The sequence below is a fragment of the Podarcis gaigeae genome (genome assembly GCF_964106915.1).
Source record: "Podarcis gaigeae genome assembly, chromosome: 5".
NCBI lineage: Eukaryota > Metazoa > Chordata > Lepidosauria > Squamata > Lacertidae > Podarcis > Podarcis gaigeae.
Window position 1 is genome coordinate 4,356,993 of NC_139681.1, and position 15,546 is coordinate 4,372,538.

Sequence of the window (15,546 nt, forward strand, 5' to 3'; positions counted from 1 at the left end):
TTTCACATGGGGAAAAGTAATTTTTATTGCTACCTGTGGAAATTATCTGTGTTCCTCCACAGAAGTCCCAGACTGTTTTGTCAAATGGGGGTGAACCATCTAGATTAGACTGCTCGATTCCAACCACTCTAAATATGCATTTTAAAAGTAAAAATTCATTCTTCTTTTTATTACAAACTTTACTGGAAGTTTTAAAAACAATTAGCAAGCAGAAAGTGTTGTCTTCCAGGGCACATACATGTGCAGATGTTACGTTTTGTACACAAAATAAAAAAATTCCTTCCAGTAGCACCTTAAAGACCAACTAAGTCAGTTCTAGGTATGAGCTTTCGTGTGCATGCACACTTCTTCAGATCCCTCCAGTAGCACCTTAAAGACCAACTAAGTTAGTTCTAGGTATGAGCTTTCGTGTGCATGCACACTTCTTCAGATCCTTCCAGTAGCACCTTAAAGACCAACTAAGTTAGTTCTAGGTATGAGCTTTCGTGTGCATGCACACTTCTTCAGATCCTTCCAGTAGCACCTTAAAGACCAACTAAGTTAGTTCTAGGTATGAGCTTTCGTGTGCATGCACACTTCTTCAGATCCTTCCAGTAGCACCTTAAAGACCAACTAAGTTAGTTCTAGGTATGAGCTTTCGTGTGCATGCACACTTCTTCAGATCCTTCCAGTAGCACCTTAAAGACCAACTAAGTTAGTTCTTGGTATGAGCTTTCGTGTGCATGCACACTTCTTCAGATCCTTCCAGTAGCACCTTAAAGACCAACTAAGTTAGTTCTTGGTATGAGCTTTCGTGTGCATGCACACTTCTTCAGATCCTTCCAGTAGCACCTTAAAGACCAACTAAGTTAGTTCTAGGTATGAGCTTTCGTGTGCATGCACACTTCTTCAGATACCAAGCTCATACCTAGAACTAACTTAGTTGGTCTTTAAGGTGCTACTGGAAGGAATTTTTTTATTTTATTTTGACTATGGCAGACCAACACGGCTACCTATCTATAACTGGTTTTGTACACACACAGCATCAAATCAGACTTGGAAAATCTTTTATGTTATAGACTAAGCTGACATCCACAGGGTATACTTCGATCTAGAGCATTAAGATAATTTCTGCATAGTAGCTGCTGTGACTCTTTTCCTGTTGCCTGATTGAGTGGAATTTGATGGGGTGACAAATTCGTGCTGAATTGCAAAAATATAGGTAGTGAAAATGGCTGTAATCCTAACTCCCTCCTCCACCACCACCTCACACCATGCAATGTGACTTACTTTGAGTAGACGTGGTTAGGTATGCAGCCATGGATGGATTTGTGACAGGCCATTAGCTACCTGGGATAACTCAGTTGGGAGAGCATGAGGCTCTTAATCTCGGGGTTGTGGGTTCGAGTCTCATGTTGGACAAAAGATTCTCACACTGCAGGGGGTTGGACTAGATGACCCTCATGTTACCTTCCAACTCTACAATGATATGATTTGAAGATTGTACTTCATAACTTTGCATTTAAGATGACACCAAGTTCTTTGTTGGTTTTACCCCCCTGGAAATTAACTGAACTTTGAAAAGGGGCATGTGGGAAAGACACTTCATTTGTAAACATAGTGCAGCATGGGGGCACAGAACACAGCAAAGCAAAGACCCCCAAATACATATATCACTTCCATAGCAAACAGTGGGGTGGAGAGCAATGTTTTGGGTGGAAATAGAACAGCAGCGGATTGAAACCAGCTCACTTTATGCTGAATGAATGATGAAACAGACATTACTAATTTGTCATTCTGCTGCCAGTGGGAATCATCTGTGGCAGACCTGAAGTTTGGAATAGGCCTAAGCTTAACATTAGGAAATTCAGGCCCAATCTGAATCCACCCCATATTAGCTTGCTTGTAGGTGTATCAGTTCTTAATTGACCCTGAGATCCTTGCCTATCTTTGTTCAACTGGGCAAACTCCTAGAACAAATTTTCCTGGACAAATTTATTCTGAAGAATTTCATTGCGTTTCATTCTCCGCCCTGCAAAGTCACCCCTCAACTGTCTACAATGCAAAACAAGGGAGGCAGCTTTGAGCCTCTTTGGTCAATGATATACAACTCCCCCACAACATTTGTGCTGAGCTTTTGGCCTTTCAAAATAGTGGCCGATCGCTCTCAGCCTCTGGCTCTCATACAGAAATGTGGACACAGCAGCTAACACTGGTTTGTACATCATTGCATCATGAAGTGAAATGATTCCATGCCTCACATTTGCAATATGAGATAGTTATGCTCTCCAGCATTACTCCTGGGACAATGTATGTCAAATGCTTTGAACAGTCAAAATCAGTATATAAATGCTAAGTGGCATAATGTTAAAAGAATGCTAGTAGCAGTTTTGCTAAACTATAGTTTTCCTTAACAGTGCAGAACCAGAATGAGCCACCTGAAAAAAAGGAAAGCACACCAAAACTACCCTTGGCAAATACGGCTGGATATAATTTGACAAAAATCCATCTAGATGACACTGCGAAGAGGTTTAGGGAAAAGGTGAGTCTGGTGAAAAATGCAAGGAAGTGTTTGTTTTTACACAGGTCAGCAGGTGAAAGCAAATTACTGGCATGTTGGTGTTGGAAATCCTCCATCAGTTCAGTACCATTGCAGCTTTGGTCAGTGATACATGGATTTTCACTCCTTTTTTCTTTTAACAAGCCCCTTTCCCATGCTAGCAATCAGGCCACCCCTCCTAAATATCTAGGAAATCATCAAAATACTTGGAAACAGGGGAAGCAGGGAAGATAAGAAGGCAAGCAGCAAGGGAAGGTTCAGAAGTGTTGTGGGGACAGGACACACAGGGCCACTGCAGTCTTATATAGGGCTCATTTAGTTAGTGCTAGATCCAGCCCTATCGTCAGGCAGGAATAGGAGATTTTGATACCATTAAAGGGCAATAGATTCTCAGTGTTGCAAAGTTTTGCCTTGAGTACCAGCATTAGGCAAAATGGGAGGAAGGAAAGGAAATGAGCAGAGCATTTTCTGGGGAGAAAGGGCCTTCAAGGAAATGTAGCTCTCAAGTCCTATGCATGCGGGGAGGAGGTTTTCCCAACTGATCAGGGTGTCAGGTCATGGTAATATTTGAAACAAGCACAACCCATGTTGGGATGCAACACTCTTGTATGCAGGGTTATAGCCACGTGGACACACTGCATCTTCACCCCAAGCCTTCCTAATCATTTGCAACACTTCAACTTTAGCTCGTTATCCTTGAATAAGGAGGTGTTTTTCTTAATCTAGTACTGGCCTATCTAATAATAGTATTATTATTAATAATAATAATAATAATAACAACAACTTTATTGTCATTGTACAACCTGGGTACAATGAAATTAAATGAGCCCCCCCCAAACACTCAATCTCTTATCGAACAACACACCACCTCGCAAGTCAATTTTGCTATGTTATTTATCGTTCAGCAGCCTAACAGCCCATGGATAGAAGCTATTTTTTAGCTTGTTGGTACGACTGATTATACTTCTATATCTCCTGCCTGAGGGTAGAAGATTAAAGAGGTGATGGCCGGGGTGTGAGTCATCCCTGAGAATTTTTTTCGCTCTCCTAAGGCAACGATCCCTTGCGATATCATCTAGCGGGTTCAGGGGACAGCCCATGATATTATGTGCTGTACGCACCACCCTCTGTAGAGACTTTCTGTCTGTTGCTGTCAGGCCAGCATACCACACTGTGATACAATATGAAAGGACACTTTCTGTTGTGGACCAGTAGGAGGTCATCAGTTCTTGTTTAACATTATTATTTCGCAAGACCCTGAGGAAATGGAGTCTCTGTTGGGCCTTTCTGACCACCTGAGTTATGTTGATTTTCCAAGTGAGGTCCTCACTAAGGTAAACTCCCAGGAATTTAAAGGAGACTCTCTCCACACAGCCCCCCCCCCCCCCCGGGATATACAATGGGGCAAGTTCCCCTCTCTTCCTCCAGAAGTCCAACACCATCTCCTTTGTCTTACTAATATTTAGGTGCAAGTTATTCCCTAAGCACCATGTAGATACTTTTTGAACCACCCCCCTAGCCCATACAAGTTGTTGATACAGATACCTGGGGGTCCTGAGGTCCAGCTTCTTCCATACGTTTCTCCCCGTGCACTCGGATCAACACCACTGCTCCTTCAACAAGTTTGTGCCACCATCTGAGGTGTGGCATGAATACAGTCGGGAGGGCTTTTTCATCCGAGTGGGAATAGGGCTTCAGGTATAGGTTGAAGTGTCTGAACACTGGCTCTTCCCTGACAGCAAAAGCCTTAGAAGGGAGCAAATATGTGTTCAGACAGCCTCTGCCATTTCTTATAATTTCTGTGTGCTCATTCACCCATAATGGTCTTAAGTATTTGTACAGTATGCTGTCCTGATCACTGCGTACGCCAACACTTTCCAATCATTTTCTAATTCCAATGGCGTGTTTTAATAATCCCAATTGTGGCGCTGATAGCTCCAGCTGGCTGGTTGTCTATGTGAACACTGAATAAATTCTTAGATGATTCTTCCACTTCTGGAGCTCAGCTGCCTTGCCACTTGAACCTATGTGCGGAAGAAGACTGCGGTCAGTGAGGTTCTCAGTTACACATTTGATGATCAGAGCCTGCAGGACAAGCTTTGTGATCATTTCCAGGAGAGGGGAGGTTGTGAGTCTTGTAAACTACTACTGCCTAAAAAAACAAAAAAAACCTTAGGAGGAAAACACTATAAATTGTATTCTTTACAGCTGCGTGTGGTCTATGAGGACATTGTAAAAGCCTTCAGAGCATTTGATGTTGGACGGAGTGGATTTGTTACTCTGGAATATTTAAAATCAGTCCTTAGTACCTTTATATTTCCAATACAAAGTGATGTTTTTCAAGAGCTAATGAACAGGTAAGTGTTACGCTGTTTTTCCTTTATATATTCTACCACCACCACCCTATTTCATCCTTTTGACATGTTGTTTTCATAATGCTGCTTCTTTGATCTGGTGATGTATTTCATAGATTTTGCTGTGTAGAACCTGAGGTCCAATTTGCAGGACCTTCCATGGTTGGCTATCCCTGCCACATCAGGAGAACAGTAAATGCTCCTAATTAGTTAACTCCATGCAGTTATTTGTGGCATTTTGACATTACTGAAGAAAGGAGCTTGATGAACCAGAATGGGATTTTCATAGCATCCCAGAATTGAAGAGTTGGAAGGGACCCCGAGGGTCATCTAGTCCAACCCCCTGCAATGCAGGAATCTCAACAAGCCGTCCCCAATCCAATTTGAAGCCCTTCTTAGCTTTGCAAATGTGCTAGCAGTTTTACTGCTGCACCACTAGGAGGGGTTTATCTTATAAGCCATTTTGAGGGCTTCACTGAGGCTATAAGTCTTTACATATACATTTGTGTGTGTGTGTGTAAAAATAATATATCACTGCTATTTGGAAATACAAACATGAAACAAATGAAATAAAATAGTAAGACAGAATGTGTCCATTTGGATGGAATTCTAGTGAAATTGAATTCTGTGAAGTAGAAGAAAAGAATGAGCTGTGAAAATCAGTTCACAATTCATTATGTGCTCCTTTGAAGTTTAAATGCCTCACTGCTAATAAACATTTCATACTAGTGTGTGCTGAGGGAGAGTCTGAATCTGCCATGACCTTATTACATTGCACATTCAGCAAATAAATCATAAATGACTTGGAGTAATTCACTACCAACTGTAGTGAGGATCAATTACTTCTTTGCTGAAGATATTGCTGCTACTGTTCTGTCACTTCAATTTTTTTGCCCTTAAATGCATTCACATAATTGTGACAATCTCTGCTTAAAGTTTTCCAGCGGGAACCTTTTCTCCTTCTAAGCATGGGAAAACACCGTGTCATTTTAATGATGCTATAAACAGAGGTGTCCTAGTCTGCAACTGATATTCCAGGTGATATTGCTCAGATAATGCAATTCCAAAGCTGTGAATTCAGTGACGAAGACCATCCTCTGGTTTTTTCAAGAATAAAAGTTAATCCTGTTGAAAAGATTTATAATGAATTTTGCCCTCTGCTCTGAGGGTGCTCAACATATTGGGACCCTGCTTTTAAATATTTCTCCTGTTTTACATAAGGTGGTAGGGAAACATTTGTAATATTTATTACATGAATGTAATATTTATGCATGAACGTTTTATGGATGTCTCTTTTTTAGACATTTTAATGGTATAAAATCTTGAATTGTATATGATCAGCTCATGTTCTGCTGGAGAATATTTCTTAGAATGGTTTTGATTACCATGTAAAGGTCTCCCTTGCCCATTGCCTCTCCTTAATTTTGCCACTGAAGTCTACTTACCCTTGATTTCTGAAATGAAATAACCACGGAAAAGAGAGCAAACACTACAGCAAATAAAAGTATATTAATGTAAGTCCATGTTTGTCACCAGACCCTCACAGCTCTCAGGCCTAGAGTGCTTCATCCCTGGTGGCAGGTGTCCATAAAATACAGGGAGTCTGTTGGTGTACTATCCACCAAAGCTGCCCAAATGTCTTTAAACTTGAGCTGGTAGAGGTAGTCTCAGAGTATCCTGAGCTTATTGGTCCTCTCTATTAGAGCGAGTGGTCTCAGCCACCATAGTTACGAATCCACACTTTAAAATATGTTTTGGACCAAATAACTATAACAACTCTTGAGCGATTGAGGACTTTGGGGGGCAGGGTGCTTGAGTGGCTGCACAATTTCTGACCCCAGGTGATGGAACAAATTCTCTAACCCCATTTCAACCTACTGCTTGGTTGCCTTGTTGGACGTGAGAAGGGTGAGTGATGGGGTAGATTGCCTGCCTGGGATGAAAATAAAGGTAAAGATAAAGGGACCCCTGACAATTAAGTCCAGTTGCGAATGACTCTGGGGTTGTGGCGCTCATATCGCTTTACAGGCCGAGGGAGCTGGCGCTTGTCCACTTCCGCAGACAGTTTTTCTGGGTCATGTGGCCAGCATGACTAAGCCGCTTCTAGCAAAACCTATTTATCTACTTGCACTTTGACGTGCTTTCGAACTGCTAGGTGGGCAGGAGCTGGGACTGAACAATGGGAGCTCAACCCATCACGGGGATTCGAACCACTGACCTTTCAATTGGCAAGCCCAAGGGTGCAGTGGTTTAACCCACAGTGCCACCTGCATCCCCTAGGGATGAAAATAAGGAGGCATCCTATTTGCCCTATTTGTGCTTCTGTTGCTCCCTTGTAGGAAGGTGGTCCTGGGATGCTTGAGTTTGGTACCATGGTATTCCAAAGGGTACTATCTTGTCTTCTGTACTATTCAGTGCTTACATGAAACTACTGGGTGAAGTTGTCTGTGATGTTTTACATCAGAATCAGAAGATTAGAGGTGATGAACCGGAGCCCAGGCTAATAAATGGAAACTTATTCCAGGTAGCTGAAGCTACTGTTAGTTGATAGTTTTGGAGATATCACTGATTCTGGACTGTGTTGCTCTTTCCTCCTTAAAGAACAGTTTCATAGCTTGAGTTGCTGTTAGATCCAGCTTATATTTTGGATGCCAAGGTGCCATTCATGCAAAGAAGAGCTATTCGTCAGCATAGACTGGTATAGCAAGTGTAGCCCTTGCTAAAACAAGATAACATTGTTCAGCTATCAAAAGTTCGCATTCATATGTTTGTTGATAGTAACTGCATTGTCAGTGCAGTTGCCACCACAGATCAAACAAAACTGAACTTTTCATATTGCTGACCAATGCCTTGAACACAGTGCTTTTCAGCTAAGGCAGCATGCAATATGCCAACTAAGAGTAGCTGTTCTTTTCACAGTGAAGTAGTAAAACCTATTTTGCTGCCTCAGGGCCCCACCATCACATAGGACAATGTAGACTCAGATGACAGATTCTGTCCAGATTCATAACTCAGTTTTGATAATTTTCATGTAATCTTATTGATATAAAACAATTTTTAAACATGTGCATTTTTTTTAAATTTACCAGGTTTGGAATAAAAATTTCCAAAAATATGGCATGGGAGAAATTTCTAGACAGGTTTCAAGACCCCATGACATTTGATACAAGCCTGGCAGCTCCTACGAGCAAACACCACAGGTAAGAGAGGCGTTCCATTTGTTGCTCGTAGCCCACGGTTCTGCTGGAGTACCAACCTTGTGTTTGCCGCGGATGATACACTTGAAAACAGGCCACAGCAAATCCTGGCTCCATCACAAGCATAACTGTGATACTTGTGTTCATTCTATTAAATATTTTAGACATATAAGGTAAAGGTAAAGAGACCCCTGACCATTAGGTCCAGTCATGGCCGACTCTGGGGTTGCGGCGCTCATCTTGCTTTATTGGCCGAGGGAGCCGGCGTACAGCATGACTAAACCACTTCTGGTGAACCGGAGCAGTGCACGGAAACGCCGTTTACCTTCCCACCAGAGCGGTACCTATTTATCTATTTGCACTTTGACGTGCTTTCAAACTGCTAGGTTGGCAGGAGCAGGGACCGAGCAACGGGAGCTCACCCCGTTGCGGGGATTCGAACCGCCAACCTTCTGATCGGCAAGTCCTAGGCTCCGTGATTTAACCCACAGCGCCACCCACGTTCCTATTTTAGACATACATAACACTTAAAACTTCATAGGAGGTGTTTACCCATGTCTCAAGAAGTCCAAGAAATAATTTGAAACCTTGTTCCTCAAATAATTTGCTGCAGTGGTTTTAAGACTTTCTACTATCACTGGCTTGCTTACCCCCATGTTTTTATGGAATCCCTGTGCCTGTTTAGGATTGTGGGTCCTCTCTTACTTTGTGTGAACTGGTAGTGTGATCTGGAAAACACTCAACACTCTCCTGCATCTGCCTATTGCAGGGAAATATCAGCAAAGGTTGATCCTAATCAAGTTGTCCTACAGGAATCTTCTCCAATGTTGTGCCCACCCCCAAGATGTTTTGGACACTAACTTTTCATCCCTAGCCATCATAGCCATGTTAAAGGGGAATGTGCCCACCACTACTGATCTTTCATTGAGGAACCCCTAGTAAGCTTCTCAAGAACCTCACACAGTTTGAAAACCACCACTTTGTAGTATATGGTTGTCACCCGGAGGCTGTGTTTTGGAGACCCTGTTCTTAGCTTTCATGCAATTGCATAAGCTTACTGTAGACATTAAATATATTTAGTTATTTATATGACATTTTTCTCACAGCTGTGACCAAAGTAGTCCACAGCAAGCTATAAGCTTATGATAAAAATACGTAACATTTGAAAAAAAACAGCTTGTTATATAAACCATACATACATACAGAACATACCAGTACATACAGAAATACATTTGAACAAGGGAACAAAAACAATTCACTATACTTAGGATAAATTCAGTATTATTATATAATGATCTAGACTTAATGCATAAGAAGTAGAGAACAAAATCAAAAGTAACAAGCCAATAAAAAAATAAAAATAAAACTTTTTCATGATTAGACAAACCTATCATTTGACCACATTTGGGAATACTGTCACCCCAAAAGGATGTAGTAGGGCTGGCAAAGCTTCAGAAAAGGGCAACCCAAATGATGAAGGGGATAGAGAAACTGCCCCGTGGGGGGAGGTTGCAGCATTTGGGGGTTTTAGTGTAGGAAAAAGGCAGATAAAAACAACATGATAAAAGTGTATAAAATTCTGATCTGTATGGAGAGAATCAATAGAGAAAAGTTTTTTCCTCTTTCATGACATTAGAATTTGTGGACTCCCAACAAAGCTGAGTGTTGGACAATTCAGGACAGACAAGAACGTCTTCACACGTCTTGCAAAATCATATTGAAAAATCAGAACTCCTATTAGAATAAACAAGTTCCGTTTCAAACACTGAAATACTGAATAAGATGGATAACAATGTATAATAGAAAAAGAAGTATGAAATTAGGCTAAAGGTGTGTGAAAGAAAGTAATAGAAGTGGAAAGAAATTGCAATTGAGTAGATTGGAAGTCTAACACAATGGTGGGGTGAGGGGTGGTGGATGGTGATGGGAAAAGGAATTATTTGTGGGATTGAGTGTAAGTATGTTTGAACACTTTTAAGGATTATATGAAATGTATGTTTGTATGCTTGTATATCTGTAATATACGTGTATTAATGATGAACTATTTTAACAATATTTTAAAAAAAGAACGTCCTCACACAGCCCTGTCCTGGCTCCCACTCTCAGACACAGCACTTGGACTCCTGGCTCAATTGTACCCGAAAGCATTATTCCATTGCACTGTCTAGATATAGATCAAGATACTGGTTACAGTGATGGCCAAACTTGGCCCTCCAGCTGTTTCTGGATTACAATTCCCATAATCCCTAGCTAACAGGACCAGTGGTCAGGGATGATGGGAATTGTAGTCCCAAGTTAGAAGTTCAAAGCAGAGCTTTAAGATACATGGCTACCTAAGACATCGTCTCAACACCTAACATGCCTCCTTTGTTCTCATTTTGAGGAGTGAATTCAAGTCGCTGTCTTCTTCTTACAGAATAAGAAAATTGGACCAAGATGTATCGAGTGACCGTATTCTCTTGAAGCTGCATGGACATATTCAAGATGCTTATTTATCTCTGAAGAAGGCCTTCCTTATGCTGGACAGAGTGAGAGCGGTTGCTTATGAATGCTACCTATCTTTTCTTTGCTTCCCCCGGCAGGCCCTTCATATATCTTTAATTTTCATCTCAAGATTTTAGCTGCACCAGGTTTGCCTCACAGCGATGCATTATTATGTGTAATAATAACCCATGCAGCAGTAGGCCCATAGAAATTCTGGGAGACCCTAGGCCTAGACCCAAGCTATCTGAAAGACCATTTCCCCTCATATGAACCAATCCAGGTCCTGAGACCTTCAGGAGAGGCCCTTTTCTTGGCCCGGCCTCCCTCACAGGCACACATGGCGGGGACCCAGACTCTTTAAGGCCCTCCCTGGAGAAGCCAGACTGACTCCCTCCTTGTCCTATGCCAGCTGGTGAAGACCCTCTTGTTCCAACAGGCTTTGGGGAACTGAGGGCTTGTAATGAAAGGGCTGGATGTGCTGTTTTCATTGTAATTATCTGTATAATTGTAATATACCATTCATATCTCCAGCTATAGCTATATCTGTATATTAATGTTTAATTGTTTTTTAATAATTCCCCCTGCCCTGTGAATTTCGCTGTTCTTATTTCACCTGTAAGCCACTTTGAGTCCCTGTCAGGAAGTAAGGTGGGGTATAAATAAATTTATACTAATAATAAGCCTAGACTGAGAGGGGTCCTCAGACTTCAGTGTGAAACAGCAAGAACCAAAGCACAGGCGGTCTCATATGCTACATTTAAAGTTGTCTGATTTTTGTTAAATAATTTTCATTACATAGAACTTCATCATAGACTCACAGAGTCATAGAATTGTGGAGTTGGAAGGGACCCAAGGGTCATCTAGCCCAACCCTCTGCAATGCGGGAATCTCAACTAGATCATACATGGCCGGTGGCTCCAAGGAAGGAGAGTCCTCCCCCTCCCCAGACGGAGAGTCCATTCTAGAATGTAGCCATCAGCCAGATCACTGGAAGTTAGAAACAGATTTTTGAAGAGCTGGTGTAATTTTCTTTACATGTCTGTGAATAAAAAGACTTCAGACTTACTTTTTTAAAAGTCAAGCTGGAAATTCACAGGGGGCACTTTTCAGTGCTTTTTGGATAGGTTGAAAACCTAAATCTTTGGGATCAGGTGAAAAACTTTCAGGTAGGGATATGAAAGTGTGTCGGTGGGTTGTGGTTACTTATATTTCAACAAGCTGACTGAGGATTTGTGCTTTGTTTTTTAAAAACTTGACGTACTATTCCCAGATACATTCGGGGGGGGGGATGGCTGCCACTTCCTTCCCAGGGCCATACTGGTCCACATTTTAAAAGGGCGCCCTACCCAGGATGCAGAGTATAGCCCATCCTGTATTCGGTATTCAAAGTGATTCTGCTTTTGTTAAAGAGAGTGTTAAGGGGGGGGGGGTAAATCCTTGGACACCTTGTCAAAATATTAGGGCCACCTGCTACCTTTGAAGTGTTGCAGCTCTCCACAAAAGTCGGGGTTGCTGTCCCCCCCACCTCCATTCATGGGAGAGGAATGGTCTCACAAAGGGGTTTCTGTGTGAATTTTACCCAGTCCTGTTTGAAATATCCAGGGACAGTTCCAATACAAGATTCGACTTGCTCTCCATTATCCTCTATCATTTCCCCAATTTCCTGTTCGTTGAGTAAACATAGTTTATCCCACAGATTTGTTTTGATCTGACTTAGGTAGATTAGTGTGTTTGAAATCTGAAGCATTTGAAAGTTTGTGTTAGAGAAAGGAGAACTGAGCTGAAAGCTTGGAGACCACACTGTCCACACACAGACACGCCTGACAGCATTTCCCCATTAACACATTCACCATGTGATTCCCGATTGACGAGGATAACCCAGAGATACCGTATTTTTCGCACCATAGGACGCACCGGACAATAGGACGCACCTTGTTTTAGAGGGGGGAGAACAAGGGGGGGAAATTCTTCCGCTCTCTGCCCAGCGCCCCTTCAGCGAAGCGGCAGGAAGCGCTGCGCAGAGAGTGGGAGAATTTTCCCCCTCTTGTTTTCCCGCTCTAAAACAAGGTGCCGTTTAAGGTGCGTTCAGGCGGCTACCTTGGAAGCCTGGAGAGCGAGAGGGGTCAGTGTGCACCGACCCCTCTCGCTCTCCAGGCTTCAGGTTCCTTTTGACCTGCTCTTTGGGGCTGGCGGGGGGAAGCCCACCACCAGCCCCAAAGAGCAGGTCAGGGAGCAGCGGAAAGGCGCAGCGGAGAGGCTGCTGCCATAGTCACGTGTCACTTCTCCAGGCGGGAGAGGATCGTGAGGCTATGGCTTCTTTAGCCCCACATGCGCTCTCCCGGCTGGAGAGGTGACGCGCGGCTATGGAGGCTCCTGCCATAGCTGCGCGTCACCTCTCCAACCGGGAGAGGGTCGCGGGGGGCTGCTTTAGCTCCGCGTCACCTCTCCAGCCGGGAGATGGCCGCGGGGCTATGGCAGGAGCCTCCATAGCCGCGCGTCACCTCTCCAGCCGGGAGAGGGCCGCGGGGCTATGGTGTCTTCGCTCCATAGGACGCACACACATTTCCTCTTCATTTTTGAAGGGGAAAAAGTGCGTCCTATAGAGCGAAAAATACGCTAACTCTCTAGGAAACTGTGTCCTTACTCTGAATTAGGATAGGCACACAAATAGAGTTCAAGGGGCTTTTGTGTAAGGTGTAACTAGAAGCAGGATTGCAAGGTTACAGTTTAAACCACACATCCAGTGATTGGTACGGCATTTCATAATGCATGCCATGCCAAGTCTGGCCAGTGCAATTTGAGGGGAAATGCATGTGGAGGTAGCACAAAAACAGAGGCTGCTAGATACAACTTTGTATCTTAAAAATTGTGTGAGTGATATCTTTGGATTTGCCAAGCAAATAATAAACTAGAGAGCAAATTAAAGCTTTCATAGTCTGGATGGCAGCAACTAAATGAGCGGTAGGCATATCTTCAAAATTCCTAGTGGCATGTTTATTACAGATTTGTATATAAACGCTAGATTGCAATTCTTGACTTACATAGCAATTTCTGTCTCTTTTTGCACCAGCTCTGGCGACATCAATTGTGCACTAAATCCCTCACAAAAGAGAGAATTCTCCTAACAATTTACAAAGTAGAACTCGCAGTTTCACATACCACAGTGGATAATGGGAGCGCATAGTAGATTAAGCCCCTCATTCAAGCAAGAGATTAAAATCCCACTGAAATTGCAGAGAGCTAAAGGCTTTAATGAAGAAAATTATTTGGAGACAAGAGATATTTGAGATAAAAGAAAATGTTGGCTGCAGGAAATTTAGGGTTTGCTCATGCTAACTGGTGGTCCTTCACACAGAGATAGTCTGCACTGCAGATTGCAGCAGAGATGCAAACAGCCCCAAGGTGGAGGCGTCAGTTCACGTAAATGTTGACAGCATGAACACTTTCTGTCCACAAACCTAGTGACCCCCTCTTAAGGCAGTCCTGTGCATATGTGTGTCTCAGTGGGGAAGCTGTCTCTGGCTAGTGTGAACCACTTTCCGGTTCAGGTGTTATAGTTCAAAGGTGAAGTCTGTAAGGCTATATTATATTTCTCAGGAAGTGATCTAGCCAGTACATCTTTTTGATTTCTAGGCAAGTGTAGAAGTTCAGAGGAAGCGATTGGCTGCTGCAGCCGCATTAGTGTCAGAGATCAACCTCATACCTGTCAAATCAGGCATAGGCAAACTCGGCCCTCCAGATGTTTTGAGACTACAACTCCCATCATCCCTGACCATTGGTCCTGTTAGCTAGGGATGATGGGAGTTGTAGTCCCAAAACATCTGGAGGGCCACGTTTGCCTATGCCTGTTCTAGATTCACTCTAGCATAAATGCTTGCTGATGAGCATCCTAATAGTCAGATTTTGGCAAAGCCCAGACACTTTCTTCAAACATTCAGAGTCTGTGACTTTGTATTAATTGGGACTTTGAACACAGTACCAGAAAAGTGCAGTTTGAGATTTTGGAAACAATACTGGTTTGGTGTGCCCTGCCAAGCAAAGCTGAGTTGTCCAAACAAATGGCTCAGTTCTTACCTAAAAGCTGGTTCCTGTTGAGTGCAGCTATTGTCCACCCAGCTGAGTACTGTCTACCCTAACTGGCAATGGCTCTCCAAAGTTTCAGAAAGGGAGTCCTTACCCAACCCTCCCTGGAGACAGAAGGGTTTGCAAATAGGACCTTTTGCATGCAAAGCTACATCCCTCCTCCTTTTTTGTTGCTACTCCCAAAGCGTAAACTGGGACACTTGGCCCCTTTTGGACTAAAACATTGGCAGCTGGCTTTCACAAGGAAGCGCAGCATTTCCCCCAAGGCTGCCACAGGTAGAGGTGGATGGTCTCTTTTATAGCTTAGAGTCTGGAACGAGGCTGAGGAACGTGGTTTGATGGACTGAGTGAAATAGCCCTTCCATTCCTCACCTGCTCATGAGATGGTGGATATTTCCACACATCACTTCTCTAACAGCGTAACTATTTTCGTCCTGCATAGGCTTCATCTCCAGAACTAATGCAGTAACACCAGCCTCTGTGGGAAATGGTTTTAAAGCACAGGAATGGTTTAGAACCACTGGTTAGAAAATAAATATATTAAAACTCAACTATGAATAAATTTGTTTGCTGTATTATTACAGTCACTTTGGCTCTCTGTAGGAAAGAAAAACCAAACGTGAAGTGGTTTATCAAGTACTAGCATTGTTCCAATCATCTCAATGGAGCAGGGGAGGGAAAATAGCCACTGGGAGAGTAGTGTTGGAGCCACAACTGAGCAGAGACAATGAGATCAGTTTCCTCCCTGATTCCTACAAAGCAGAATTGTAGAGAGGGTAGGTGGGTGGGAATTCGATTTTCCTCCTTTCCCAGAAGCAGCACGAAAGGACTTGAAAGCATTTGTCTCCAGCTCTCTCCACCCTTGGTTGCATCACAGCATTTCCCTCAC

The 15,546-nt window shown here is 43.0% G+C and overlaps 1 protein-coding gene across 3 annotated transcripts in view; it reads left to right on the forward strand.

Moving 5' to 3' along the window:
- EFCAB6 (EF-hand calcium binding domain 6) overlaps positions 1–15,546 on the forward strand; it is a 107,726-nt gene that overhangs the window by 31,954 nt on the left and 60,226 nt on the right. For all 3 annotated transcript variants that reach the window (XR_014564189.1, XM_083738715.1, XM_083738716.1), the window contains exons 8-11: positions 2,397–2,521; positions 4,748–4,896; positions 7,983–8,093; positions 10,507–10,618. Coding sequence is in view for 2 of the 3 variants with exons in the window: in XM_083738715.1 (XP_083594841.1) it covers positions 2,397–2,521; positions 4,748–4,896; positions 7,983–8,093; positions 10,507–10,618 (497 nt within the window). In the remaining variant the exon portion in view is untranslated. The remainder of the gene's footprint in view (positions 1–2,396; positions 2,522–4,747; positions 4,897–7,982; positions 8,094–10,506; positions 10,619–15,546) is intronic.